Source organism: Dipodomys spectabilis, unplaced genomic scaffold, assembly GCF_019054845.1.
Source record: "Dipodomys spectabilis isolate Male_0828 unplaced genomic scaffold, ASM1905484v1 ptg000145l, whole genome shotgun sequence".
NCBI classification, from domain to species: Eukaryota; Metazoa; Chordata; class Mammalia; order Rodentia; family Heteromyidae; genus Dipodomys; species Dipodomys spectabilis.
In genome coordinates this window covers 24,156,620-24,183,431 of record NW_024870822.1, presented here as the reverse complement: position 1 = coordinate 24,183,431, position 26,812 = coordinate 24,156,620, and the positions used below count along the sequence as shown (strand labels likewise).

Sequence of the window (26,812 nt, the reverse complement as noted above, 5' to 3'; positions counted from 1 at the left end):
TCTATAGAATTCTGCATTCCTGGGGGACAGGGGTTAAGGTTTCAGTCATCCCTAACCCAGGAACCAGGACAGAACTGACCAAAGGGGTACTAACTAGTACTTCCCGAGCCCATGACACACTTGGTATGTTTAAGGCAATCTGTTGTTGTTGTTTCAGACAATTTGATCCTCACAACATCCCAAGGATGCAGGTGCTAGTACTGATAGAGGCATGTGTATGGATGAGTACACCGAGGTTTGGGAAAGCCATGTGGCCTATCCTAGGTCACAGTAGCAGACCAAGCATTCAATCTAAGGAATTTGGTTCCATAAACTGTAATCTCAAATACTATCAATAAAATCATTTACTATTCTAGACACCTACTGGGAACCTATATTTAGTGAATAAAGTAAACCACTTCTCACCTTAATGAAATTTACATTAAAAAATAGCAAATAGGGTCTCACACCTGTAATCCTAGCTACTCAGGAAGCTAAGATCTGAGGAATGAACTTTGATTTGAAGCCAGCTCAGGCAGAAAGTCCATGAGGCTTTTGTGGAGCTATGCTCAAAGTAGTAGAATAGTAGTCTTGAGCAAAAAAACTCAGGGACAGAACACAAGCCCTGAATTCAAGCCTGACAACCAGCAAATAATAATAATAGGTGTAACTGATAGAATAAGAGGGGTAAATATGACTAAAGTACATCATCATATGCATACATGGAAATAGCATAATGAAATTCATTGTACAATACATGTGTGTATATATGTATTTATTTATATTTAGATGAGTGGTAGAACAGGTGTATTTAAGAGGCTGAGATCTGGAGGATCATGGTTCGAGGCTAGCCCAAGCAGAAAAGTCTGTAAGATTCCATCTCAAAAAAATAAATAAGCTGAGCTGGATGCTGGTGGCTCACGCCTATTATCCTAGCTACTCAGGAGGCTGAGATCTGAGGGTCATGGTTCAAGGCAGCCTGGGCAGGAAAGTCTGTGAAACTTTCATCTCCAATTAACTACCAGAAAACCAGAAGTGGCTCTGTGGCTCAAGTGGTAGAGTGCTGGCCTTGAGCTAAAAAGTGCAGGGACAGCACCCAGGCCCAGAGTTCAAACCCCATGAAGGAAGGAAGGAAGGAAAGAAGGAAGGGAGGGAAGGAGGGAGAAAAGACAGCAAAAAACCAGGATAGAGACATACCAACTGGGGGCTGGGAAGGTGGCTCAGTGGTAGAGCACTTGCCTTGCATGCCTGAGGCCCTGGGTTCAATTCCTCAGCACCACATAAGCAAAAAGAAAAATCCAGAAGTGGCACTGTGGCTCAATTGGTAGAGTGCTAGCCTTGAGCTGAAAAGCTGAGGGACAGCGCCCAGGCCCAGAGTTCAGGCCCCAAGACTGGAACCAAAAAAGAAAAGAAAAAAAAAAAAAAGAAACATGCCAACTGGTAGAGCACCAGCTGAGCAAGCAAGCACAATAAGCATGTAATACCGTAAAAAAAAAAAAAAAAAGCCACACTCCGATCATATATTTTATCTAAATGAACTAAAAACAACAACAACAAAAAGAACATGATGGGGGGCTGGGAAGGTGGCTCATTGGTAGAGCGCTTGCCTTGCATGCCTGAGGCCCTGGGTTCGATTCCTCAGCACCACATAAGCAAAAAGAAAAAAAAAAGCCAGAAGTGGCGCTGTGGCTCAAGTGGTAGAGCGCTAGCCTTAAGCTGAAGAGCTGAGGGACAACACCCAGGCCCAGAGTTCAGGCTCCACGACTGGACCAAAAAAAAAAAAGCCATGATCCTCCCGCCCCTGCCAAAAAAAGTGACTATTGGAACTTTCTGATAGGTCTGTAACCTACTTAAAGAAAGGATCTCTGAAGACATCTGAGCAGAGATCTCAATCAAATAAAGAACAGTTGTCAACAAGTAAATAAAAACTCTGAGCTTATTTGAAACCTGGGATAATTTATACTTGCTTTACAGACTTATGAAGAAAAGGAAGAGGTGTATTATAAAGCTCCTGGCTTAAGGTAAGCCCAGACCTAGCTGAATGATAAACACACAGCTAAGTCCCATGCTGTCTTGGTTGTCTGAACAAGAATCCTCCCTCCCTGCTCAAAGCCATAATTCATCTTCTCTTCCCCTATCACCAAAAGAACTGAGAACTCTGTGATTGGCAGTAACCAGATACGATGTGGTCTGTTAATGCCCCCCACTGGCAGTATACTGTACTACAGCTCTCCTGGAGACCCACTTTCTTCATCCAAAGTCTTTACTGGGCATTTACAACCTGCTAGGCCAAGGATGGAGATGGACAAAGGGTCCTCTATAGAAGTTCGTGGGCCTAATAACATGAGGCAGAAAATGAGGACCCAGAGAGGCTGTACCAACATCTAAGAAATTGCAGAACCATGCTATAAAAGCAAACCTTGAGGGCTGGGAAGGTGGCTCAGTGGTAGAGCGCTTTGCCTTGCATGCATGAGGCCTTGGGTTTGATTCCTCAGCACCACATAAGAAAAAAGCCGGAAGTGGCGCTGTGGCTCAAGTGGTAGAGCGCTAGCCAGCCTTGAGCTGAAGAGCTGAGGGACAGCGCCCAGGCCCAGAGTTCAGGCCCCACAACTGGACCCCCCCACCCCCCCAAAAAAAGCAACCCATGAGCGACAAACAAAGATATAGGCAAAGGAAAGGCATTCCAGGCAGAAAGAACAGTACATGCAAACCAGTGTAGCATGAGAAGGAACTGACTGGTTTGAGGGGCTATATTTTTGGTCATCCTGTATTTTTAGAACTTCCCACCAAAGCAGTTTGTTTGAAGAATAAAAATAAAGGGAGCTAGTTTCTAGGATCTTACAGAGCTCTGCTAATTTGCTACACCTGGAAAATAAAACCTTTCAAGAACGGATTCCCCCTCCGCTCCCCACCCCCTACCTGAGGGTAGACAGAGTCACCTGTGTTCTGTGTGCTTATACCTGGTTCTTATACCCAGTCTCAATCAAGCAATGATCTTTGTAACCCTGGCAAGGTCTTTTCTTTAGATCCCTTTAGATCTTTGCTTTAGATCCCTTCTTTGTCATGTGGAAAGTAACTCTTTTCCATCTCCCTCTCTATGAGCCACTTCAGTCCAAAATGAAGGATCCTGACCCTGCAAGGGGAAGGACCATGGAGATACCAGGCCATCAGGGGCATCCAGGGCACAATCCTAAGCCAGCTGGTAAGAGGCCCAGACCTCTCCGCTAGACCAAGGTACACCCTCCAACACTCACTGCTCACAAACCCCAATAAAAGACCATGTCCTGTGCAGTTCTGTTTCAGGTGTTTTATTAAGTGGGCCATATTGTAGCTGGTTTCTAAGCTGCAAAACAATATAAATTTAACAGTAATAACATAGCCAGTTAGAGTGTGACAAGCTTTATCTTTCCTTAAAAAAGAAAAAAGAAAACAATACTTAAAACACACAATGTAGAGTTAAATAAATAAAACCTAAGAAAAAAAGAAAAACCTGTTAAAACATGCTTCTGTTTACTTCTCTAAAGTGTGCCAACAGGAAACGTAACTTTCCACACGATGACAGCATGATGACACATCCAGGCATGTCTTCTTCCCAAATAATACTGACAAAAAAAATAAAAATTAAAAAAAGATGTGGGGCTGACTCCTCAGTGCTTGCTTAGAGGCACTACTAAAAATCCCTTTGATGGAGCATGGGGCTTCCCAATCAGCACAACTGTGTGTGGTCTGTGAAAGCCAAACATCCATAATGTTAATATAGAAAACATTAGTTAAAAACAATGTGGAATGGCCTCATTAATGCAACACAGCAGGGTGAAGAACAACCTTGTATGTGTGCAGCTCAGTCCAGGAGGCCACAGGCTCCTAGTGCGTGGCCACACAAGGGAGGGCACCAGCTTCAAAATAAGCGGCACCAACCTCACTCCCTCTCCCTATCACTCTTTCACATGAAAGTGTGTAAAAAGTAAATCAGCAAATAAACTCTAAAATAGATTATTTTTTCCAAAAATCCTCTAGTTTTCTTTTTACAATGAGTGTACATCTCCTCTCTGTCCCCTGCATAGGTCTCCCTTTGGGAAGAAGATGCAGAGCTGCTAGGGAGTCTTTTCCCAGTTTTGCTGCTGGCTGGTACTAGGTCAGATGTCGATGCCCTTGACGAGGGATGTCTCCAGCGTGATGTTGAACTCCTGCAATGTCTGCAGCACTCGGATCAAGGAATTAACAAGCGTGTGGTCTTTGATCAGTGCCACGTCCTCATACATGTGTGCGGTGATGGGGCAGTCAGCCAGCAGGGCAATCCAGTGGTGCAGGAGGTGATCCCTGGCAGGGCAGGAGTAGTTCAGGCAGGTCAGAGGAAAGGGAAAAGGAAGAGAGACAGGACAAGGCCAAGAGGGAACCCTGAATGTAAGTCTGAAGCTGGTGCTGCTGGCAGTTACCCACAGCCTCCCTTCTCTCACTAACAGGGCTTGTATCCCACTAGGGAATGCCCAACCCGAGAGACACCAAGCCAACCTGACCCAAATTAGCACTGTCATCTGTCCCTCCTCCTCCACCTTCCCCTTTTCCCCAGACAATACTACCACCTGCTAGACACCAGCTGTAGCTGATCAACACTCTTTCCATTTGCAGCAATCACTCCAGAACATCTCTCACCTCCCCTCCCTCCCCAACTACCACCATCCAAAATAATAAGCACTAACTTCTCATATGCAAGCACTGTTATGAGAGATTTAACTTGAGGACAAGCCCCTAAGGTATTATTATCTCCATTTCATAACTGGAGAAACTGAGGTACATAGAGATTAAACAATTTGTCCAAGGCCACAGTAAGTGACACTTGATGTGTGAACCTAGAAACTCTGGTTCTACAGTATTTTGGAGTTCTTTTTACTATTGTTAAGACAGGGTCTTGCTACATTGTCCAGGCTGTCCTCACACTCCTGGACTCAAGTGATTTTCCTGCTTCAGCCTCCCAAGTAGCTGAGACTAAGAGGCATGTGCCTTTGTACCCAGCTTAGAGTCTGGTTTTTTGTTGTTGTTGTTGTTGTTTTGGGGGGGTCCGGTCGTGGGGCCTGAACTCTGGGCCTGCACGCTGTCCCTCAGCTCTTCAGCTCAAGGCTAGCACTCTACCACTTGAGCCACAGTGCCACTTCCGGCTTTTTTTTCCTGCTTATGTGGTGCTGAGGAATAGAACCCAGGGCATCGTGCATGAAAGGCAAGCGCTCTACCACTGAGCCATCTTCCCAGCCCCTTACAGTCTGTTTTTAATTACTATGTCAATTGCTTCATTTACGTGGCCCAAATCAACTACTATCTTAGGTCTAATTTGAGCTTCATACTCTCTCAGCTGTCCTACTGGAATAGCCTCTCTCAATCCTGTCCACTCTGAAACCCACAATTGATGATGTTAGATTCATATTATTTCAGAGCCCTGATTAAACAAGGTTGTCCTATCATAAGAGAAATTTATCTCTACTCCAGGTCAAGATTCCTATCCTCTTTCAACTTTATTTCCTACTATTGCTCCTAGTACATTCTCCATTAAAGGTTCATTCAGATACCGCCTTCTCTTTGAAACCTTTCATCTCCCTCCTTTACATTTTCAGCATAGTTTGAGTGAGTACTTCTTTTGGCTTCTGATAACTTTCTGCTTTTTAAAACTGGGACAAGAAAACTAGGCACAGTGGCTCATGACTAATCCTAAATCCTTGGGTAGTAAAAATTGGGCAGATTATGGTTGAAAGCCAGACCAGACAAGAAGTTAGCAAGACCCATCTCAATCAATGAGACTGAAGCATGATGGCACATGCCTATCACCCCAATTGTATAGGAAGCATAAATAGGAAGATCGTGGTCCAAGTTGACCCAGGCCTAAAAGCAAAACCTAAAACAAGTGTTTGAGAACACTTGTCCAGCAAATGCAAAGCCCTGAGTTCAAAACCCAGCACTTCCTCCCCTCCCCAAAAAAGTGAACCTCTAAGCAGCAGGAACCATGTTTTATTCATATCTCTTCCCACCAGTTTTCATTAAGACCTGGCACAACCAAATGTTTACTGAAGGAATGACTATATTTATTCTGCTTCAAATTCTGCTTCTACCAGTGGAGTAGTTTTGTACCTTCTTATCATAACAAAACCCTACCTCCCCCGTTTACACATGATGCTCCTACACACACACACACACACACACACACACACACACACACATGATAGAAGTTAATGACCTCTAGAAAGAGCTCTAAGCTGTTCTCTTCAAGGGTAGCCACACACCAGCCATTTCCCACCCTGTATCACCCCTGGCCTCTAGCACTATTCTCCAAGGCTGGCTGCTATTCACGCTAGTCCCCGGGGCTGCAGTACCTGGCTCCCAAGCACACCAACATCTGAAACTTGCCATCCTTGCCAATGTTCCGGGGAGTATTGTTGATCGCGGTGACAAACCGGCAGAAGTTTCGAGCCCTTGTATGCCAATTTTCTTCAGGGACTACTTCATTCTGCTCCAATGTTTCATAATAGGTTTGTGCTTTTTCTGTGAAGAATAGAAAAGTTTGCAGTGGCAACTGCTTTCAGAACCCACCTGATTCTGACTGTCCTGAAGGCCACTTGCTAGAAGGCTCTCCCAAATGGAGTCAAGTAACTTCATGAGAATAACATGAGTGCCCTGATGTCACTGATTATATTTCAGACATTTAAAATTTTTGATTTAAGTGACCTTTGATATAAAGATGACCTTTTTCTAGTTCAAAAATACAAGAAAGCTATGAGAACAGTTTCTTGCATGAAAAAGTCCCAAGTGAGCACCACAGGACTTGGGCTTCACTACTTTTAGCTGGCCATTTTGATCTATAAGGAAAAAGTATAAGGACTCAGAACTGAATCCACAAGGGAGGGAAGAAGAGGGATCTTGTCATTCTCCTTAAGAAAAGTCAGAGCGGGCTGGGAAGATGGCTCAGTGGTAGAGCGCTTGCCTTGCATGCCTGAGGCCCTGGGTTCGATTCCTCAGCACCACATATGCAAAAAGAAAAAAGCCAGAAGTGGTGCTGTGGTAGAGCGCTAGCCTTGAGCTGAAGAGCTGAGGGACAGTGCCCAGGCCCAGAGTTCAGGCCCCACGACCGGACTCAAAAAAAGAAAAAGAAAAAGAAAAATCAGAGCAAACAGAAGATAATTTGAGAGTTGCCTGATTTGGGTTCTGAACTCAGACCCCAAGGTCAGTACCATACTGTGTTGGTGAGCCCTCCTATGCTTCTGTAAGCTTTTCCCACCCTCAAGCCTTAAGCCCAACTCACCCAGGAAATCCCAAATGAAGACATTTTTGAAGAGCCGAGGTGATTTAAATCCATGCTGGAAAGCCTGTTCCAGGGCTGAGACAAGGCCACATTCTCCACAAAGCAACAATGTGAGACTGCCTCGCTGGTTAAAACAACAGGACTGAATCACTGGCTGGTCATAGCTGAGCTGCCCTCCCACTACTGCATCACTAAACCCACAGCCACAACCAAGAGTGCAGCAGAAGACTGCAAGGGCTTTGTCTGTTCCCCTAGCACTGGCACAGTGCCTGGCTCAGAGCAGTTTTTGGTGCTGAGCAAATGAATAAAGAAATATATAATTGCTCTGGGTCACATACAAGGAGGTCCCTCAACAAGAGCAAAAAGCCAATGTAGCCATAATTTGGAGACCCAAGCAAATCTGGAAGTGGATAGGACTAGACACTATTCTTTGGGGACCCCAGAGATTCCACTGGAAATCATCAGTATGGAGAGAAAACATAGTGACCCGAGCCAAAGGCCTCTCCCTCCCTGGAAGGAGTCTGCCCATCTCAAACTAGCTGAGGTCGCACATGGTAATAGAAGAGTACACTGTAATTACAAAACCCTCTATTTGACACAGGCTGTGGGTTGGAGGGCAGGAGGCTCACCTCTTTCTCAGGCTTATGGAAGTGCTTCACAATGCCATTGACTGCCTCCCCAATGGATTCTTGGATCTGCCCAGTGTTCAGCTCTGACAAAAATCAAGCAGACATCCCTAACCAATCTCAGAGGCTAACAGGGCTTGGCTGACTGAGTAGGAGACTGAGGATATAGGAAAGAGGGCCCATAGGAGAGGCAAGGGAGCTAGACCCTGGGAAGTAGTGGCTTTGATGAGCAACAACTCTTCCCAAAATCTTTGGGGAAAGCCAAAGTTACCTTGTCTTTTAAGTATTCTTTGTCTAAAACATGCTGGTAACATTTATTTTCTATTTTACTATAGAAATTTAGGCTACCAATGACTGTGAAGCTGAGGAACCAAAAAGAAGGCCAGAAAGTATACTGCTCACCTCTACCAAGATCATGAGGAAAGAGCACAGAGCAGCAGATTGTGCTGACTCTCCTTTCCTTCTAGGCCTCTACGAAAATGGGCACATACCTACCTCACTGATCATGAGAAGAGGTGCCAGCTCTAAGCTGGGTTTGTCAAATGGCTCCTGAGACAGCTGCACAAGCTGGGATTAGTGACGGGTGACATGAAGGTCTAAGCCCTTCTCCTACTTACTAGGCTTGTTGTTGGGTGAGATGGTTACAAGCCTCCGGATGACACTGGGGGACTGCTGCAATGGTGGGGTCCGGCATGGTCTCTCATCCACCTCAGGTAGGGATGTGAGCAGCTCCCCAACAAGGACCCGCTCCAGGCTTCCATCATCCATACCTTTCCCCAACCACCGGCCACAAGGAAACCTAGAAGTCAGGCAATGGTCTGTCAGAGCTGTCAGCTCTTCCAGTGTCCTTGCCTTTGCTGCTCAGCAGGAGCCATCAACAAAGTCAGTCTCTGGGGATAGGTTTTTAAATCAGGCTATGTGCTCCCCTGAGGACCTGTTTATCAACCATGTGTCATCAAAGAAGCTACCTGAATAACATGTTGGGCTGGGACCTGTTCACAGCAACATTATATATCTTTACTTAGAAACTTTCCTTGTTTCTTTTCAAGTGCATGAGGCAGAGCCAACAGTTAGTTGTCTCAGCCTGCCAAACCTCAAGAGGCTCCTTGAGAATGCACATACCCAAGCCTATCTGAGAGTGCACAGCTGAGGGATCACTCACTTGTAGGTATGTCCTGTGATCTCATTCCTGACCATCACATATTCCACCAGCCATTTGGCGTACAGCCCTGTATTGTCATGGCCAATCTGGACAGTAGTGAGCTTCCCCAGGTTCTGATACTGTAAGAGAAGAGAAATGATGAGGCAGGCCAGAAAAATAGCAGAAAAGAGTAGCACTCCTTTGGAAGCACAAATCTGACCCACTGTTGGCTACCTGGTCCCTCAGCATTTGCAGGGAAACTATCTCCTGAGTGGCTCAGGACTAGGAAAGAAAATGCTACTACTTAAAAAGGAAGAATAACCTGAATGCAAGAGGTTTTGAAGTGGGTACTGAGGTCTCCCAAGAACACTTGGACTCAACAAATGAAAGAAATCTTGGAGATTCTCCACACCCCAAGCATAGGGAGGTATCTAAATCCCACAAAGGCCTCCATAAAATCTGCAGAAAACTTCCCACATCAGCTGTTACAAACAAGTCCCCACAGATTTGTAGACCCATGTAACACATACCTCAAAAGTCATCTCCAGCACATTTCTGGGAATCTGCAGGATTTGTGTCTCACCCAGTTCTCCTGAGATACAGATCCATGGGTTTGCAGTGAACATGGAACCCCCCAGCTTCTTGCTTGGTACAATCAGAATGTGGTATGGAATCACTGTTTAGGAGAAGCCACAAAAGTATTGCGAGCGATCAGGAATCTTTCCCATACCTGATGGGGCCTGGACATGCCCCAAGCAGGTATCATGAGTGCAGTCCTGGCTATACCAGCTCCAATGGAGTTCTGGACAGCAGAGCCCCTAGATGGCTTAGAATATCAGCCAATCTATCTTTCAAAATCACTCCTCCAGAACTACCCAAATATCAAAATCCAATCTGCTGGCTCTATGAATGATTCTTTAAATAATGTAACCATTATAGAGCACTTCTCATATCTCATCTCATGGATTCTATTAACTGTCATAATAATCTTAACAAAGTCCATATAAGTATCTCTTTTCCAAGGCACACAGTGAGAAATAGTTTGTCCTGAGTCTCTTAAGTTCTAGCCCAGTCACTCCTATTGAACTTTAGTCTCTGAGAATGAAGATAGGATGTTAGACAGAAACAAGAGTGCAAGCAAGCTGCTGAGGCAGTAGAGTGGCTGGCCAAAGAGCTAGCCATGGAGCAAATCCAGAGACTATCCAGTAAAGAATCTTGGCATTAGAGAAGGTTTGAAGGACCTTACAATATATTGAGCCCTCTACCTCACTCTGAGATTAAGGCCACGGCAAGGGTGGACTCTGTTTGCAGATACCTAACAAGTTAAGGGCAGAGGGCTGGGAAGGTGGCTCAGTGGTAGAGCGCTTGCCTTGCATGCATGAGACCCTGGGTTTGATTCCTCAGTACCACATAAGCAAAAAAGAAAAAAAAGCGGAAGTGGCGCTGTGGCTCAAGTGGTAGAGCACTAGCCTTGAGCTGAAGAGCTGAGGGACAGCGCCCAGGCCCAGAGTTCAGGCCCCACAACCGGACCCAGAAAAAAAAAAAAAAAAAAAAAAGGCAGAGCCAGCCTGGATTCACATCTCCTCCTATCATCTTTCTGCTACTTCAGGAAGAGCTCTTTCTCCCTTGGGCTTACTTGAAAATCACTTGGCATTACAAAATGCATGAAGCCCTGGGTTCAATTCAATAAACAGAAAAGGCCAGAAGTGGTGCTGCGGCTCAAGAGGTAGAATGCTAGCTCTGAGCAAAAAGAAGCTCAGGGACAGTGGCCAGGCCATGAGTTTAAGCCCCAGTACTGGCAAAATAAAAGGGGGGGAGGGAGGGGGAAGAGCTAGTGAGGCTGGGATTTGTTTGCAAGGCTGCCTTAAGCAGGTCAGTGGGGAGCACAGAACTACTTACAGATCGTGGTGAAGACATTGGTGAAGCAGAAGTAATCAACAGCATTAAAAGAGAGCAAGTGATAGAGGAATTGCTCCTTCTCATCATCACAGCGCAAGAAGGCATAGCGCTTGTACAATTTCCTGTTGGGAAAGAGGCAGCACATCAGTCTCCATCAAAAAGGAGGAGAAAGAAGACAGTTACTCTTTCAGAAGTATACAGCTAAGGAAATCAAAATTCCTTAGAGTTACTCTACAAAGGTTTAAACCCTGACATTCTGTGTAACTGAATCTATAAAGAAACTAGTTTAAACCACAGCAGGAACAACAAAAATTAAATATTCCCTGTTGTCCAAGGGTTGATGTTATACTGTCCAGTGTGATAGGCCATGTAATCTCCTTTCCTAAATAATCTAAGGCTGAACTGAAAGCATATCGAGGTGACACAGGTCCTCTCAGGCTTCTGGTTAAGCTGTCATCCTAGCAACAGCAAGAGGTCTGTAGTGACCATTTATTACCAGGCAAACACTTAACAGACCTGAGAACCATGAATCAAAAAGAACACTGCTTCAAAGGTGATTGAGTGCAGGCTCTACTTCTACCTCTGACCCAGGTCACAGACAAGAAAGAGTTGTGTAGATTCAGACCTTCCTCTCTTCACAGAAATTTCTCACTTTATCCCTACTGTCAGCTCATCAAAAGGCAGCTCCTTTGCCTGATGTTCCAGGGCCTGGGAGGATGTACAGCATTAACATCAGATAACAATGAGAACTCAATTTTCAGGCCCTGTCAAAGATCAATACACAGAGAAAAAAGGATAGAATCTATCCTAGTTTTCCCAGAATACAATTGCCCAACCACAAAGATCTGGGATTCTATCTATCTGTGAAGATTCACCTTCAAGAGATAATTCATCAACTAAGGCCTATTACACATAGGTGCTAGACAGAGAAAGACCTACTCTCAAATATGTCTAAGTGAATAAATTGGGTAAAGGGCCTGATGAGTTGCCAAGTTAAAAATTCTTTCAGGAAACTTAAAAGAATCATGAGCTTCGGTAGTCCTGGAAAACATTCTAGAACAAAAAGGACCTGAAGGACAGCACAAATTTAGACATGCATTGTACAGGATGAAGAGTAGGTATGAAAATCTATAGTTGGCTACAGTGCAAGGAAGTACTCAGTTAGCAACAGGACTGAAAAGCAAGGGTAGGGTCAAATACAGAAAAGTCCTTATTTTCAGCCTAATGACTACAATTTGCTCATTGTTAAATAATGAATATCTATAATTTCCCCTAGAAGTAAAGGTAGAACCACAACCAATTTCAAGAAATGTAAAGTTAACACAGGTAAAGGGTAAAGGAAGAATGAGGATTAAAATAAGGCAGTAAAAAGGTCAAAGCCTGGAGAGGACAGAGGTTAAGGACTGGAAATGCGTATGTGGTTGGCAAAACAAAGCAAGGAGCCAAAACTAACTCCAAATTTGGAAAATAGGTAGAAAGAAGTAGGGGAAGGATGTTCCAAGAAAACATTAATGACAAGGCTGGGAAGGTGGCTCAGTGGTAGAGCCCTTGCCTTGCATGCCTGAGGCCCTGGGTTCGATTCCTCAGCACCACATAAGCAGAAAAAAAAAGCCAGAAGTGGCACTGTGGCTCAAGTGGTAGAGCACTAGCCTTGAGCTGAAGAGCTGAGGGACAGCATCCAGGCCCAGAGTTCCCACGACCGGACCCAAAAAAAAAAAAAAAAAAGAAAGAAAACAGTAATAACATTACAAAACTGAAAGGCAGTTATAATGAAGACAGTGTGAAGCTTGTCTCTGTTTTCTCTGAGCTACAGCTAAGATATCTGAATGAGATATCTGAATGGAAACCAATTCAGGACTAAAGCTCAGATGATTGTCAGAGCTAGGAGCTCCCACTTGGAGGTAACAGAAATCACGAGAATGAGTAAGATCACCAAATGAATGAAAGAGAAAGATGCGGGGGGGGGGGGGGGGGGTGGAGATGTGGGGTGGAGGAAGAGAGGAAAGGAGGAAGAGAGAGAGACAGTGACAGAAAAAGGGTATGCATGCAGTCAAAGTCAACATCTGAAAAGAGTAGGAGCAGAGGAACAAAAGGATGTAGGGTCATGACAACCCCACAATCTTAGATATAAGGGAAAGGGAGCAGTACAAGAACATTAATCACTGCAGAGAAATTAAGGAGAAAGAGTTTGGGCTCCCTACAAAGAACCAATTTATTTTATTAGAACTTACAATTCACTAGATCTCATAAATCTGATGAATATATAAGCCCTCTTAACCTGCCTCTACCTTACCCTATCTCCAAGCTGTATACAGTCTTGAGAGTTAATTGGAAATCCTAGGGACTCAGGAACATTCTATTAAGATAACACTCTTCCAAGATTGATCTCCTCCTCTTACCAGGGCAACTATTCACACATTTTATATGCACTGATTAAATACTTACTAGATACTAGGCAATATGCTCAGCACTGGAAAGGTACATGGTTCATGCCCTCAATGTAAGCAAGTTTTAATAAGCAATAACCAAATAGATAATAATAAGCCTATCAGTGGTAAATAAAAGATGAACAAATAATATAAGAAATGTCATGCATATGGCTGGGAAAATGGCTCATACTTGTAATCCTAGCTACTCCAGAAGTGGAGATAGATCAGAGTTTGAAGTTAGCACAAGGAAAAAGCTCTCAAGATCCTATCTAAGCACATTATCTGTCCTAGGCAAGCAAAGAACTTAAAACAAAGAACTAAAGCAAAAGAACTTAGGGGCATGGTTCAAGTGATATACCGCTTACCTAGCAAGTCTGAGACCTTTAAGCCCTCAAGAGAGGTTGAAAAGACTGGACCACCTGATCTTGGACTTTCAGTTTCCCAAACTTCAAGCTAAATAAACCTCTTTTCTTTACAAAGTATCCAGCATCAGATAGTCTGCTACACCAGTATAAAATGGATTAATACAGGACTAATATTTGATAAAATACTCCTTTCTCTCTATTCCCTGTTCAACATGTAATTTTTCAAAGCAAAAGCATCTTTATTTTCTACTCATTGAAATAGCAGAGGAGTCATAATACCAGGGAAGAAGGCATCTACTGATTGGATTCTGAGCATACTTCTTCTGATAGGGCTACAAAACAAGAACAACAACAAATGAGCCTCCTGGCTTAGAATGTGGCTTAGTGGTAGAGTGCTTTCCTAGAATGCATGAAACCCTGGGTTTGATCTCTCAGTACCAAATAAACAGAAAAGAGGGCTAGGAAGGTAGCTCAGTGGTAGAGCACTTGCCTTGCATGCATGAGGCCCCGGGTTCGATTCCTCAGCACCACATAAGCAGGGGGGGAAAAAAAGCCGGAAGTGGCGCTGTGGCTCAAATGGTAGCTAGCCTTGAGCGGAAGAGCTTAGGGACAGCACCCAGGCCCAGAGTTCAGGCCCCACGACTGGACCCCCCCCCCCCCAAAAAAAAAGGCCAGAAGTGGTGCTGTGGCTCAAGTGGCTAGCCTTGAGCAAAAGAAGCTAAGGGACAGTGCCTAGGCCCTGAGTTCAAGCCTCAGGACTGGCAAAAAATAAAAATAAAAAATAATTTTAAAAAAATTAGCTTCCTCCCTCTGGGACACAGCAAAGGCGGTACTCAGAGGCAAGTTTATAGCTCTGAGCTCCTACATCAACAAATTGGAGAGATCTGAAACTAACAATTTAATGACACATCTAAACCTCCTTGAAAAAGAGCAGCAAGATAAACCCCAATCCAGTAGACGGAAAGAAATAATCAAAATTAAATCAGAATTAAATGAATTAGAATCCAAAAAAACTATAGAAAGAATCAACAAAACAAAAAGTTGGTTCTTCGAAAAACTTAACAAAATTGACAGACCCTTAGCAAATCTTATCAGAAAAAGAAGAGAACACACCCAAATTAATAAACTCAGAGATGAGAATGGAAACATCACCACGGAAACAACCAAGATTCAGAACATTATAAGGGAATAACTTCTCAAAACTTTATGCTAATAAGTTTGACAACTTGACAGAAATGGACCTCTTCCTAGCAAATATTGACATGCCAAAACTAAACCAAGATGAGTTAAACTATCTTAACAGGCCCATATCAAGCATTGAAATAGAAACAGCAATAAGAGACCTCCCAGCTAAGAAAAGTCCAGGACCAGATGGTTTTACAGCGGAATTTTACAAGGCCTTCAAAGCAGAGCTCACACCAATTCTCCTCCAACTCTTCAATGAAATTGAAAGAGAAAGCTCACTACCGAACACATTCTATGAAGCCATCATAACCCTCATCCCAAAATCAGGCAGGGACTCATCAAAGAAAGAGAACTATAGACCCATTTCTTTGATGAACATTGATGCAAAACTTCTCAACAAAATTTTGGCCAATCGACTTCAACAATTCATCCAAAAAATCATACACCACGATCAAACAGGATTCATTTCAGGGATGCAAAGCTGGTTCAATATACGCAAATCAATTAATATTATTCATCACATCAACAGGAGCAAGAATAAGAACCACATGGTTATCTCAATAGATGCAGAAAAAGCATTCGACAAGATCCAACACCCCTTTATGATGAAGGTTTTGGAAAAATTAGGAATCCATGGAACATTCCTCAATACAATAAAGGCTGTATATGACAAACCTACAGCCAGCATTATACTCAATGGTGAAAAACTAAAGCCATTTCCTCTTAACTCAGGAACAAGACAAGGATGCCCACTCTCTCCACTTCTCTTCAATCTAGTATTAGAATGCCTAGCAACAGCAATAAGACAAGATGCAGACATAAAGGGGATCCAAATAGGGAAAGAAGAAATAAAACTCTCCCTCTTTGCAGATGACATGATCTTGTATTTAAAGAATCCCATAGACTCCACTCCCAAATTACTCAAGCTGATTCAAAACTTTGGCAAAGTAGCAGGTTATAAAATTAACCCCCAAAAATCAATGGCTTTTCTGTATGCCAACAATGAGAAAAGTGTGGCTGAAATTAGGAAAGCAACTCCATTTGTAATAGCCCCACAAAAAATAAAATACCTAGGAATTAACTTAACTAAAGAAGTGAAGGACCTCTATGATGAAAACTTTAAAATCTTGAAAAAGGAAATCAACACAGAACTTAAAAAATGGCAAAACCTCCCATGCTCCTGGATTGGAAAGATTAACATCGTGAAAATTGCAATACTTCCCAAGACTATCTACAAATTCAACGCAATACCTATCAAAATTCCACCCTCATTCTTCAAGGAAATAGAAGAGGCAATCCAAAAATTCATATGGAACAATAAAAGACCCCGAATAGCAAAAACGCTCCTCAACGGAAAGAACACTGCTGGAGGAATATCAATACCAAATTTCAAACTCTACTATAAAGCCATAGTAATCAAAACAGTTTGGTATTGGCATAAGAACAGGACCAATGGAATAGAATTGAAAACCCAGAAATGAACCTACAGACCTATAGCCATCTAATCTTCCATAAGGGAGCTAATACAATGGAAGAAAGACAGCCTCTTCAGTAAATGGTGCTGGCAAAATTGGTTAACTACATGTAGAAAACTAAAGCTAGATCCTTATATATCACCCTGCACCAGAATCAACTCCAAATGGATCAAAGACCTTGAACTCAAAGCAGACACTCTGAAAACATTACAGGATGGAACAGGAGAAACCCTAGGTCTCCTTGGCTCAGTCCGAAATTTTCTGAATAGAGACCCGGAAACACAACAAATCAAAGAAAGGTTGGACAAATGGGATTGCATAAAGTTGCAGAGCTTCTGCAGGGCAAATGACATAGCTAGCAAGATCAATAGAAAGCCCATGGATTGGGAGAAGATCTTCACTAGCCATACAACGGACAAGGGTCTCATATCTAAAATATACGTGGAACTCAAAAAATTAAACCCCCCAACAACAAATCCTCAAAGAAACAACTGCCCAATAAATAAGTGGGCGAAAGACTTAAAGAGAAACTTCTCTGAAGAAGAAAGAAGGATGGCCAATAGACACATCCCTAGCCATAAAAGAAATGCAAATCAAAACAACATTGAGATATCACCTCACTCCAGTTAGAACGGCAAAAATCAAGAACTCTAACAACAACAGATGCTGGAGGGGATGTGGACAGAAAGGAACCTTACTTCATTGTTGGGGGGAATGTAAACTTGTTCAACCACTTTGGAAAGCAGTATGGAGGTTACTCAAAAGACTTCACATAGAACTCCCCTATGACCCAGCAATCCCACTTTTGAGCATTTACCCAAATGTTTACAAACAAGACCACACTAAAGCTACCAGCACAACTATGTTTATTGCAGCATTATTTACCATAGCTAAGATATGGAACCAACCCAGATGACCCTCAGTAGATGAATGGATCAAGAAAATGTGGTATATATACACAATGGAATTCTATGCCTCCATCAGAAAGAATGACATTGCCCCATTTGTTAGGAAATGGAAAGGCTTGGAAAAAATTATATTAAGTGAAGTAAGCCAGGCCCAAAGAAACATAGGTCCCATGGTTTCCCTTATTTGCAATATCTAGTATATGTATGAGTCAAGCGGAAAAGGTCAGATAATGTGATGTTAGGAAAACGAACCCTTAAATATGTATTTTAATGTTTTTTTTTTCCTTTCATGCATGTGTTTCTAACGCATTTATAAGATTATTTCTTTGTTGCTTTGTATGTCCCTCCCCCACAGTGTAACCCCCGCTTTGACTATATTTGATGTCAGTATAACTTGTGGAGGAGATCGGGACAAACAAGTCATTTAAGGATTCAGGTGGACCTGTTGCAACAATGAGAAGTACAAAATGTCATGTCAAAAACGAGCTTTACAATGTCGGTGTGGTGGGGGAGGCGGGGAAGGATTGGGTGGGGGGGAAGGGGGGAGGCTGGGAAGGGAGGTGAAGGGTAAACAAAGGAGGAGGCTGCAATGCTTGGTAGGAAATGTATGCATTATCCTGCCCATGTAATTGTAACCCCTCTGTACAGTATGTTCTCAAATAAAATAAAATTAAATTAAAAAAAAAATTAGCTTCCTCTTCCGCAAGATCTGCTCTACTGAGACCATTAAGCTCAGATGCTCTAGACCCATCCATGTTCTGGCTTTCATAAATCTCCTGCTTGACCACTCCCTATGCTTAGATGGTGCATGGAGGAAGGGAAAGTACCTTAGGATTACTACTTGGAAGTCTTTCTAAGCTTAAGGGAAATTCAGGGCAGAACTAGAAGGGAATACAAGGAACTGGTTGCTTTAAGCTGGTTTTGGGCTCAAGAGAAAATAAAAGAGATAAGGGGGCTGGGAAGTGGCTCAGTGGTAGAGTGCTTGCCTCGCATGCATGAAGCTCTGGGTTCAATTCCTCAGCACTACATAAGCAGAAAAAGCCAGAAGTGGCACTGTGCCTCAAGTGGTAGAGTGCTAGCCTTGTATTGAAGAGCTGAGGGACAGTGCCCAGGCCCAGAGTTCAGGCCCCATGACTGGCCAAAAAATAAAAAAGAATAATAATAATAAAGATTAAGAAGAAATACTGCAAAACCTCCTGTGCAATTTGAGTTTATAGCTCATGACATACTGAATATTTTCCTTCTGACACAGGGGTTTCCAATCTCCCACATCAATCCTAGGAACCTGTTTCTACTCCAGGTGAAGTGGTCTTACTTGGTGAGCTCATGGTCTGAGAGTAGTTGCTTCAGGTGTCTAGAAAGCAACTTTTTTTCCATGGACAGTCGCACCCATGCTCTGGCCTTTCCCACATCGGTCTTGATTTCCCCAATGTTCTGGATATGCCTGAAAGGGGAATAAACAAGAGAAGTGAGGATCAGTAGGGAGATGAACTCACTGTCAATACCTCACCATGAAGTCAATGGAATTCTCGCTTCTCTCTTGTTCTCCAAATTCTTCCACATGATATTGTCAGACAGGGTAGTTATAATTTTAAGAAGGAAAAGACATTATAGACACACCCAAAATAAACTTCCTCAAAAAATAAAAGGAGCTGAAAGTGTAATCCAAGCTACTCTGGAGGCAGAAATTAGAGAGTTGTGGTTTTCAAAGCCAGTCCAAGCATAAAAGTTCAAGAGAGTCCCACACAGTGGCACACACCTGTCATCTCAAGCTACAAGGGGAATACAATGGTTAGGGTGCAATGGTATGCACCTATCATCCCAGCAACCAAGGGTACCAGTGGATTACAATATAGGCTAACATGGCAAAAAGAGAGGCCTTATCTTGAAAATAATTAACATAGAGCCAGGTGCTGCTGGCTCACACCTGTAATCCTAGCTATTGAGGAGGCTGAGATCTATTGCAGTTCAAAGCCAGCCCAGGCAGGAAAATCTGTGAGACTATCTTCAATATACCACCAGAAAAATGGAAGTGGAGTTGTGGCTCTAAGTGGTAGAGTGCTGTCCTGAGCAAAAGAGCTCAGCAACAGTGCCCAGCCTGAATTCAAGCCCCATGACCAAAAGAAAAAAAAAAAATCAACATAAAAGGAGGCTGGCAGAGTGGCTCCAGTAATTAATTCATTTCCCTCTTTTTACAAAGAGGGAAAGCACATTGTAAGATGGTACAAGAACATAGGAGATACCCTAATCCTGAGCTCTGGAGCCTCGAGATATTCTCTTATGCTCCTTCACCTGGCATAGTTCCCAAGAAATGCCAAGAGATCTAAGACATTATAAAGAATACCACTAAGGAGGGTTTCCTGCGTAGGCAATATGCTTTAAGGCACTGAGACTGTGTCATCTAAAGTAGACATCCAGGAAGTGGCGCTGTGGCTCAAGCAGTAGAGCACTTACCTTGTGCTGAAGAGTGCAGGGACAGTGCACAAGCCCAAGTTCAAGCCCCACAACCAACAAAAAAAAGAATCTTTCTAAAGTAGACATCAAGTCCAAGTACAGTGAATCAAGCTTATAATACTAGCTACAAGGGTGATAGATACAGTAGAATTGTGTTTCAAGGCCAATTGCCAACTAGGCAAAAAAGGTTGCAATATCCTATTTCAAAAAAACAAATTAGGCCAGGCACTGGTGGCTCACAGCCTATAATCCTAGCTACTCAAGAGACTGAGATCTGAGGATCAAGGTTTGAAGATAGCCTGGGCAGGCAAACCCTTGGGCCTCACCTCCAATTAACCAGCAAAAACCTAGAACTGGAAGACTGGCTTGATTAACAAAATACCACTTGAGAAAAAAAAAAAAAAAGCCCATTGAGAACTCTAGGTCTTGAGTTAAATCTCAGTTCCAAAACATACACACACAATGAATTAGACATGGTGGTATATGCCTAAATATCAGCTTCCAAGAAACAGAGATAGGAGGATTGAGGTTCAATTCTGGTCCCAACAAAAGTAAAAGACTCTTACTAGAAAATAAACTAAAGCAAAAAAGGGCTATGGGCTTGGTTCAAGTAATAGAATACTTGTTTAGCAAGCACAAGTCTCTTTAGTTCAATCCCCAGTACCACTAAAAACAAACAATAGTGGACACCAAAGAAACACCTGAAAACAGGATAACAATGGCTTCTTATAGGTGAGCCCAGACTGACCTCATATCCTGAATTAGAGAAATCCTCAGGGGAGACATGGCAGCGCTGGCATCAGACTTCCTCCGTTCTGAATCAAGAAGTATTCCTACAATAACAAGGTTGATCATGTCTAAAGAGATCTACATAATCACATAGCTAGTACTCTCCTTATAGCAAATCACAAATTCCTTGAAATGCTTGAGACACTGGTAATACCTTAAGCAATCATTTCATAGTATTTATTTAGTTCCCATTAGAGATCAGATTTTTTATTTTATACATATTACTTCATTTAATTTTCAATAATTGATAAAGATCTCCATAAAAGGTATCACAATTTCCCTACTTAATGAAGGAAGAAACAAGTTAGCTGCTTTTAGGTAACCAATTGGCTCCTAATTCATCATGCACTCATCATAATCCATGGAAGCAGTGCTTCCACTTGGAACCATTGAACATTTCCTGTTCCTGCTTCAAATGAGCTACAAAAGAGAAAAATGGATGAGTAAAGAACCTGTTATAATTTATAATCCTACTTTCCCCAGGGAACCACTACTGACTTTAGCATATTTCCCTTCTTTGAATATTGTTATAGATAAACAGATGTTTTCATATTTAGTGCCTTGTTTATATTATTATTAAAGGATAAGCATCTCTCCAAATCATTAAAATTGTTTGAAAACATTAAAAAAAAAAAAACTATGCTGAGCTTGGGTGCAGGTGGCTAATGCCTATACCCCTAGCTACTCAGGTTTGGGGATCATAGTTTGAGACAAGCTTGGGCCAGAAAATCTGAGATTCATCTGCAATTAACCACACACACACACACACACACACACACACACACACACACACACACACACACACACACACACACACACACACACACACACACACACACACACACACACACACACACACACACACACACACACACACACACACACACACACGAAAAAAAAAAAAAAGAACCTGTTATAGAATGCTTACTTAGGTCCTCTAGAAGAGACATTATAATACTTTTATATCCTCATGTCTGGCCCAGTGTTTAAAACTCGTTTTTATTATCAAACTGATCAGAATTTCTGGCTATATGTTATCTCTTAGTGGTAACTTCTACAGTCTTCCTGAGAAGACTATTTGCTTTCACATCCAGAATATGGACACAAAACTCCTAATAAGATTACCTAAGGAACTTCTCTTCCCAGTTTCCAGCCAATTATCTTCCCAAGTTCAGTACTAGTTCAAGGGCAAAGAATGAACACCCATCTTTATAATATTTGACTTAGCTTTACTATTAGGATAAGTACATCCAAGAAAAGTAAACTTGTTCTCTGGCAGGAGGGGTAACAAATGCTAGTGTAAAAGAGAGATGTGGTCAATGTATGATGATATAAAGAACAATGAAGCAGGAAACAAGATGCCTCGTTGCTAACCTGGGCTCTTATAGTAATTTACTGCATGGTCTTAGGTAAATTCATTTCTTCTCTGAACCCCAGTTTCTTCTCACAAAAATAAATAGACTATATAATGATTCCTGGAGTCCCTATAAATTCTAATATTTCTGTTTCAGTTTTGTTTTTTTATTTTCCAGTGCTGGGGATTGAACCCAGGACTTTGTACATGTTAGGCAAGTAAGCGTTCTACCAATAAGCAATATCCTCAGCCCTGCTAATTACATTAAATTAGAAACAGGAAGAATAAAGAATCTTTCACGTTCTGGTCACTGGTGGCTCACCCCTGTAATCCTAGCTACTCAGGAGGCTAAAATCTGAAGATGTGGGTTCAAAGCCAGCCCAGCAGAAAATCCATGGGATTCTGATCTCCAATTAATCACCAAAAAGCCAGAGTGGAGGTGTGGCAAGTGGCCTTGTGAGGAAATACAGAGGATCATTTACATTAGGCCTTTGGCTTGGAGTTTCAAGGAGGGACTTGACTATGCTCTAAAAAAGCTTTCCTCAAATAAAGGACATCAGCATTATAGAAAAATTCAAATTCATTATATAAGGCTAGCCAATTGCAAAATATCTTTTCTATTACATTGCTAGAGAGGATATGAAAGCACATTAAAAAAAACAATTCTCATAGTTTTGATATGCTCAAAGAGGCTGGTGGCTCCATATTTAAAATAAAATGCTCTAGAGCAAAAGCCATAACTAGCTTGCTACAGATGATCATTCCAATGAGGGAAAATGGAGAGACAGAAATTTCTGTGCAGTGGTGCAGAGATTATTTACCTGAAGTACTGAGGCTTGCTGATGTGAGTTTCCTCTGCCGGTTTTCCTGATAATGTAATAGGTGAGACCACAAGGCTGATTTTCCCTAGAACCAATGTGAAGGAGAAATACCTATCAGTTTAGATTTTAGAGTACAACTTTCAGTATGCTTTTATCTGAGTGTGGTGGCACATATCTGTACTACTACTAGCACTCAGAAGGCTGAGGTAATTAAGACCATGAGTTTCAGGCCTCTTTGGGCTCATAGTGATTTTGAAGTCAGGTAGGGCTACAAAGTGAGACTGTCTCAAAAGGCTAAATAAATCAGATGGATTAAGATGGGAAGATAGAAACGCAAGGCCAGCCTGGGTAACAAGTTTGTGAGGCCACATCCTACCCAGGTTATACCCACTATATAGGAGGCTAGATTGGGAGGACAGTGGTTTCAGACCAATCCAGGCCCCTCCCCACAAAAAATTGCAAGACCCTAACTAATAGAAAGAACTAGTGGAGGCTGGGCAGGTAGCTCAGTGGTAGAGTGCTTGCCTTGCAGGCATGAGGCCCTGGGTTCGATTCCTCAGCACCATATAAGCAGAAAAAGCCAGAAGTGGAGCTGAGGCTCAAGTGGTAGAGCGCTAGCCTTGAGCTGAAGAGCTGAGGGACAGCACCCAGGCCCAGAGGTCAGGCCCCACGATTGGAAAGAAAGAAAAGAAAAGAGAGAGAGAGAGAGAGAGAGAAATTGTGTATTGGTATATGTCTGTCATCCCAGTTACAGTGGGAAATAAGAATTTCAGTACAAGCCAGGTGCCAGTGGCTCACACCTGTAATCCTAGCTACTCAAGAGGCTGAGATCTGAGGATCATGGTTCAAAGCCAGCCTAGGAAGGAAAGTCCATGAGACTCTTATCTCCAATTAACCACCAGAAAAACGGAAGTAGCACTATAGCTTAAGTTGTAGAGTGCTCACCTTGAGCTGAAGAGCTGAGGGACAGTGCAAAGAAGGAGGAGGAGGAAGAGGAAGAGAAGGAGGAGGAGGGAGGAGGAGGGAAGAGGAGGAGGAGGAGGAGGAGGAGGAGGAAGAGGAGGAGGAGGAGGAGGAGGAGGAGGAGGGGGGGGGGGGCTGGGAAGGTTCCTCAGTGGTAGAGCGCTTGCCTTGCATGCATGAGGCCCTGGGTTCGATTCCTCAGCACCACATAAGCAAAAAGAAAAAAGCCGGAAGTGGCCCTGTGGCTCAAGTAGTAGAGCGCTAGCCTTGAGCTGAAGAGCTGAGGGACAGTGCCCAGGCCCAGTGTTCAGGTCCCATGACCAGACCAAAAAAAAAAAAAAAAGAAAGAAAGATGAGGAGGAGGAGGAAAGAAGAAGAAGAGGGGGAGGAGGGGGAGGAGGAGGAGAATTATTATTATTATTTCAAGCCGGGTGCCAGTGGCTCATGCCTGTAATCCTAGCTACTCAGGAGGCTGAGATCTGAGGATCGAGGTTCAAAGCCAGCCCAGGCAAGAAAGTCCATGAGACTCTTATCTCCAATAAAACACTAGAAAACCAGAAGTGGTGCTGTGGCTCAAGTGGTAGAGTGGTTGCCTTGAGCTGAAGAGCTGAGGCCCAGAGTTCAAGCCCCATGACCGACAAAAAAAATAAAAAAGAGAGAGAGCTGAGGGACAGTGGCCAGGTTCTGAGGTCAAGCCCAGGACTGGAAAAAAACAAACAAACAACAATCTATCTGGATATGCCACACACTAAACAGAGAGAACCCTCACGTGCAATAATGCTGAAGAGAAAAGCTAGGGCACCAGGCCAGAAGAAAGCTCCTGGCTCACAGTGATCATAGTGGTGAGCAGGAAGACAAAGAACAAGAGTGGGAAAACAGCAGCTGGGCTGCTCAGGAGACAGAAACTACTCTCTTCCTCTTTTGCAGAGCGGGTGCTGGGGACTCAAGGCTCAATACAGCCTGACTGCCTATTTAAGGATATGGCCACACAATAAATAGCACCAGATTCTTCAAGAATGTCCTAAGTGCAAAAAGATGAGAAGAAACATTTTTCATATACCAGTCCCCAGATGACAGCAATTATAAAAACTCATATTTTAAAAAAGCTTCTAATTACTAGGAAAACATACTAAAGATGAAAAAAATAAAAAAGAATCTGGAGGAGTTCAATTATAGAGCCACACTTTAAAGGGATTATGCACATTCTACCTTCTTGGTATAGAGAAACTGCTCAGGTAGAACTTAGCACAATCAATTGTCAGATGCTGCTTACTCATCACATGCCACATTAGTTTTATTACAGCTAATTAACTACCTAATTTTTTTTTTTCTGATCCTAAGGCTTGAACTTAGGGCCTAGGGGCTGTCCCTGAGCTTCTTTGTGCTTAAGACTAGTGCTCTAACACTTGAGCCACAGCTCCACTTCCAGCTTTTTTTGGTAATTTGTTACAGATAAGAGTCTTAGACTTTCCTGCTAGGGCTGGCTTTAAGCCACGATTCTCAGATCTCAGCCTCCTGAGTAGCTAGGATTACAGGCATGAGACACCAGCACCCAGCTAAATATTCAATTTTTAAGGACTTCATTCAAATCTTTAGATGGTTAAGCCATCTGTTTACAAAAGAAATATTAATAGCTGACCTTTCCCACTGGCAATGTACAATTAGTGAAGAATCCTTATAGTATATGTAGTATTTTCTGCACTCAAATTCTCTCTCTGTTCTATCTCCAATCAAGGGCCAATTGTCAAAAAGATCTATTAGGTTGACTTTCAATTTACTCCCAGAAAGAAAAATAGTATTTTTAAAAAGTCTGGTAAAAGCCAGGTACCAGTGGCTCACACCTATAATCCTAGCTACTCAGGAGGCTGAGATCTGAGGACCACAGTTTAAAGCCAGCCCAGACAGGAAAATCCGTGAGACCCTTGTCTCCAATTAATCAACAGAAAACTATAAGTGGCGCCGTGGCTCAAGTGGGACAGTGCCCAGGCCCAGAGTTCAAGCCCTACGGCTTTTTTTTTAAGTTATAAAACTATTTTTAAGAAAAAAATAGTTGGAATCCTATTTGCTGAGCTATTTCATATTCATTCTAAGAACAGTATATGCCATTTTCAAAGCTGCATAGTGTGATAAGTGAAACCATGAAGACAAATTGCTCAACATGGAGAGGCCAAACATATATTACCTGTTTTACTTGTAGTCCATGACTCCAGATCCTTTCTAGAAGGTCACAGAGGCTGGCAATCAAGGTATTCTCTTCTACTCCAGTGATGTTCACTTCCCCATGCCCTAGCTCCACAGCCTCACGTCCCATCTTCTCCACCAGCATCCTCTTCGTCTAGAAATCAGAAAGTAGAATAGACAACCACATTAAGTAGAATCATATGCAACCAGAGAGGGCTCTGGCTGCCTGAATGAATATGTGCCAGCTGAATAAGTCCCAGCCACACAGGATATTGATAGCCATATAGGTCAAGTTATGGGGACTCTATACTTTCAAAAAGGAGAAGAGAACACAAACAATCACCGTATGATCCTCACTTCAGCTTCAGTTTTTTGCATTTATGTTGTAGAGTTAAATAAAATTCTTATGTCATACTCACCTCTAATCCTCTCTAATTCTGACTACTTAAATAACTTATTTAAAAACGAACCATCAAGCCAGGCACCAGTGGCTCATAACTATAATCCTTCCTAATCAGGAAGCTGAAATCTGAGGATTGCAGTTCAAAGCCAGCCTGGGCAGAAAAGTCTATGAGACACTTATTTCCAATTAACCACCAGAAAAACAGAAGTGGCACTGTGGCTCAAAGTGACAAGAGTGCTAGCCTTGAGTGGAAAAGCTCAGGGACAGCACCCAGGTCCTGACTTCAAGCCTCATGACTGACAAAAACAGACAAACAAACAAACAAACAAACCTTGAGTGATATATACAATGTATAAAAATACCTGAAATAATTTTCAAAGGGATAAAAAATTATGGAAAATAATTTAAAGTGAAAATCTTCGATGTCTATTGTAACCAAAAGAATACAAGCTGTATAATGATAACCAGTTTTTATTAAGTATATGTCATGACTGTACTGTGTTGCATTAACTCATTTAAGCCTCGTAACATTATCTAAGAGAAAAAGTATTATTA

The 26,812-nt window shown here is 42.6% G+C and overlaps 1 protein-coding gene across 2 annotated transcripts in view; it reads right to left on the bottom strand.

The window, feature by feature from the left end:
• Positions 1–3,271: 3,271 nt before the first annotated feature.
• The window catches only part of Dennd5a (DENN domain containing 5A), a 97,804-nt gene continuing 74,263 nt past the window's right edge, over positions 3,272–26,812 (bottom strand). The window contains exons 12-23 of one of the 2 annotated variants that reach the window (XM_042691361.1): positions 25,856–26,008; positions 22,711–22,795; positions 20,495–20,579; positions 18,608–18,736; positions 10,931–11,052; positions 9,562–9,707; positions 9,053–9,171; positions 8,508–8,689; positions 7,894–7,976; positions 7,265–7,388; positions 6,339–6,507; positions 3,272–4,299 (exon numbers count right to left, since the gene is read on the bottom strand). In XM_042691361.1, the coding sequence (XP_042547295.1) occupies positions 4,116–4,299; positions 6,339–6,507; positions 7,265–7,388; positions 7,894–7,976; positions 8,508–8,689; positions 9,053–9,171; positions 9,562–9,707; positions 10,931–11,052; positions 18,608–18,736; positions 20,495–20,579; positions 22,711–22,795; positions 25,856–26,008 (1,581 nt within the window). In that variant the 3' untranslated portion in view covers positions 3,272–4,115. The remainder of the gene's footprint in view (positions 4,300–6,338; positions 6,508–7,264; positions 7,389–7,893; positions 7,977–8,507; positions 8,690–9,052; positions 9,172–9,561; positions 9,708–10,930; positions 11,053–18,607; positions 18,737–20,494; positions 20,580–22,710; positions 22,796–25,855; positions 26,009–26,812) is intronic. The other variant, XM_042691362.1, reaches the window with a different exon arrangement.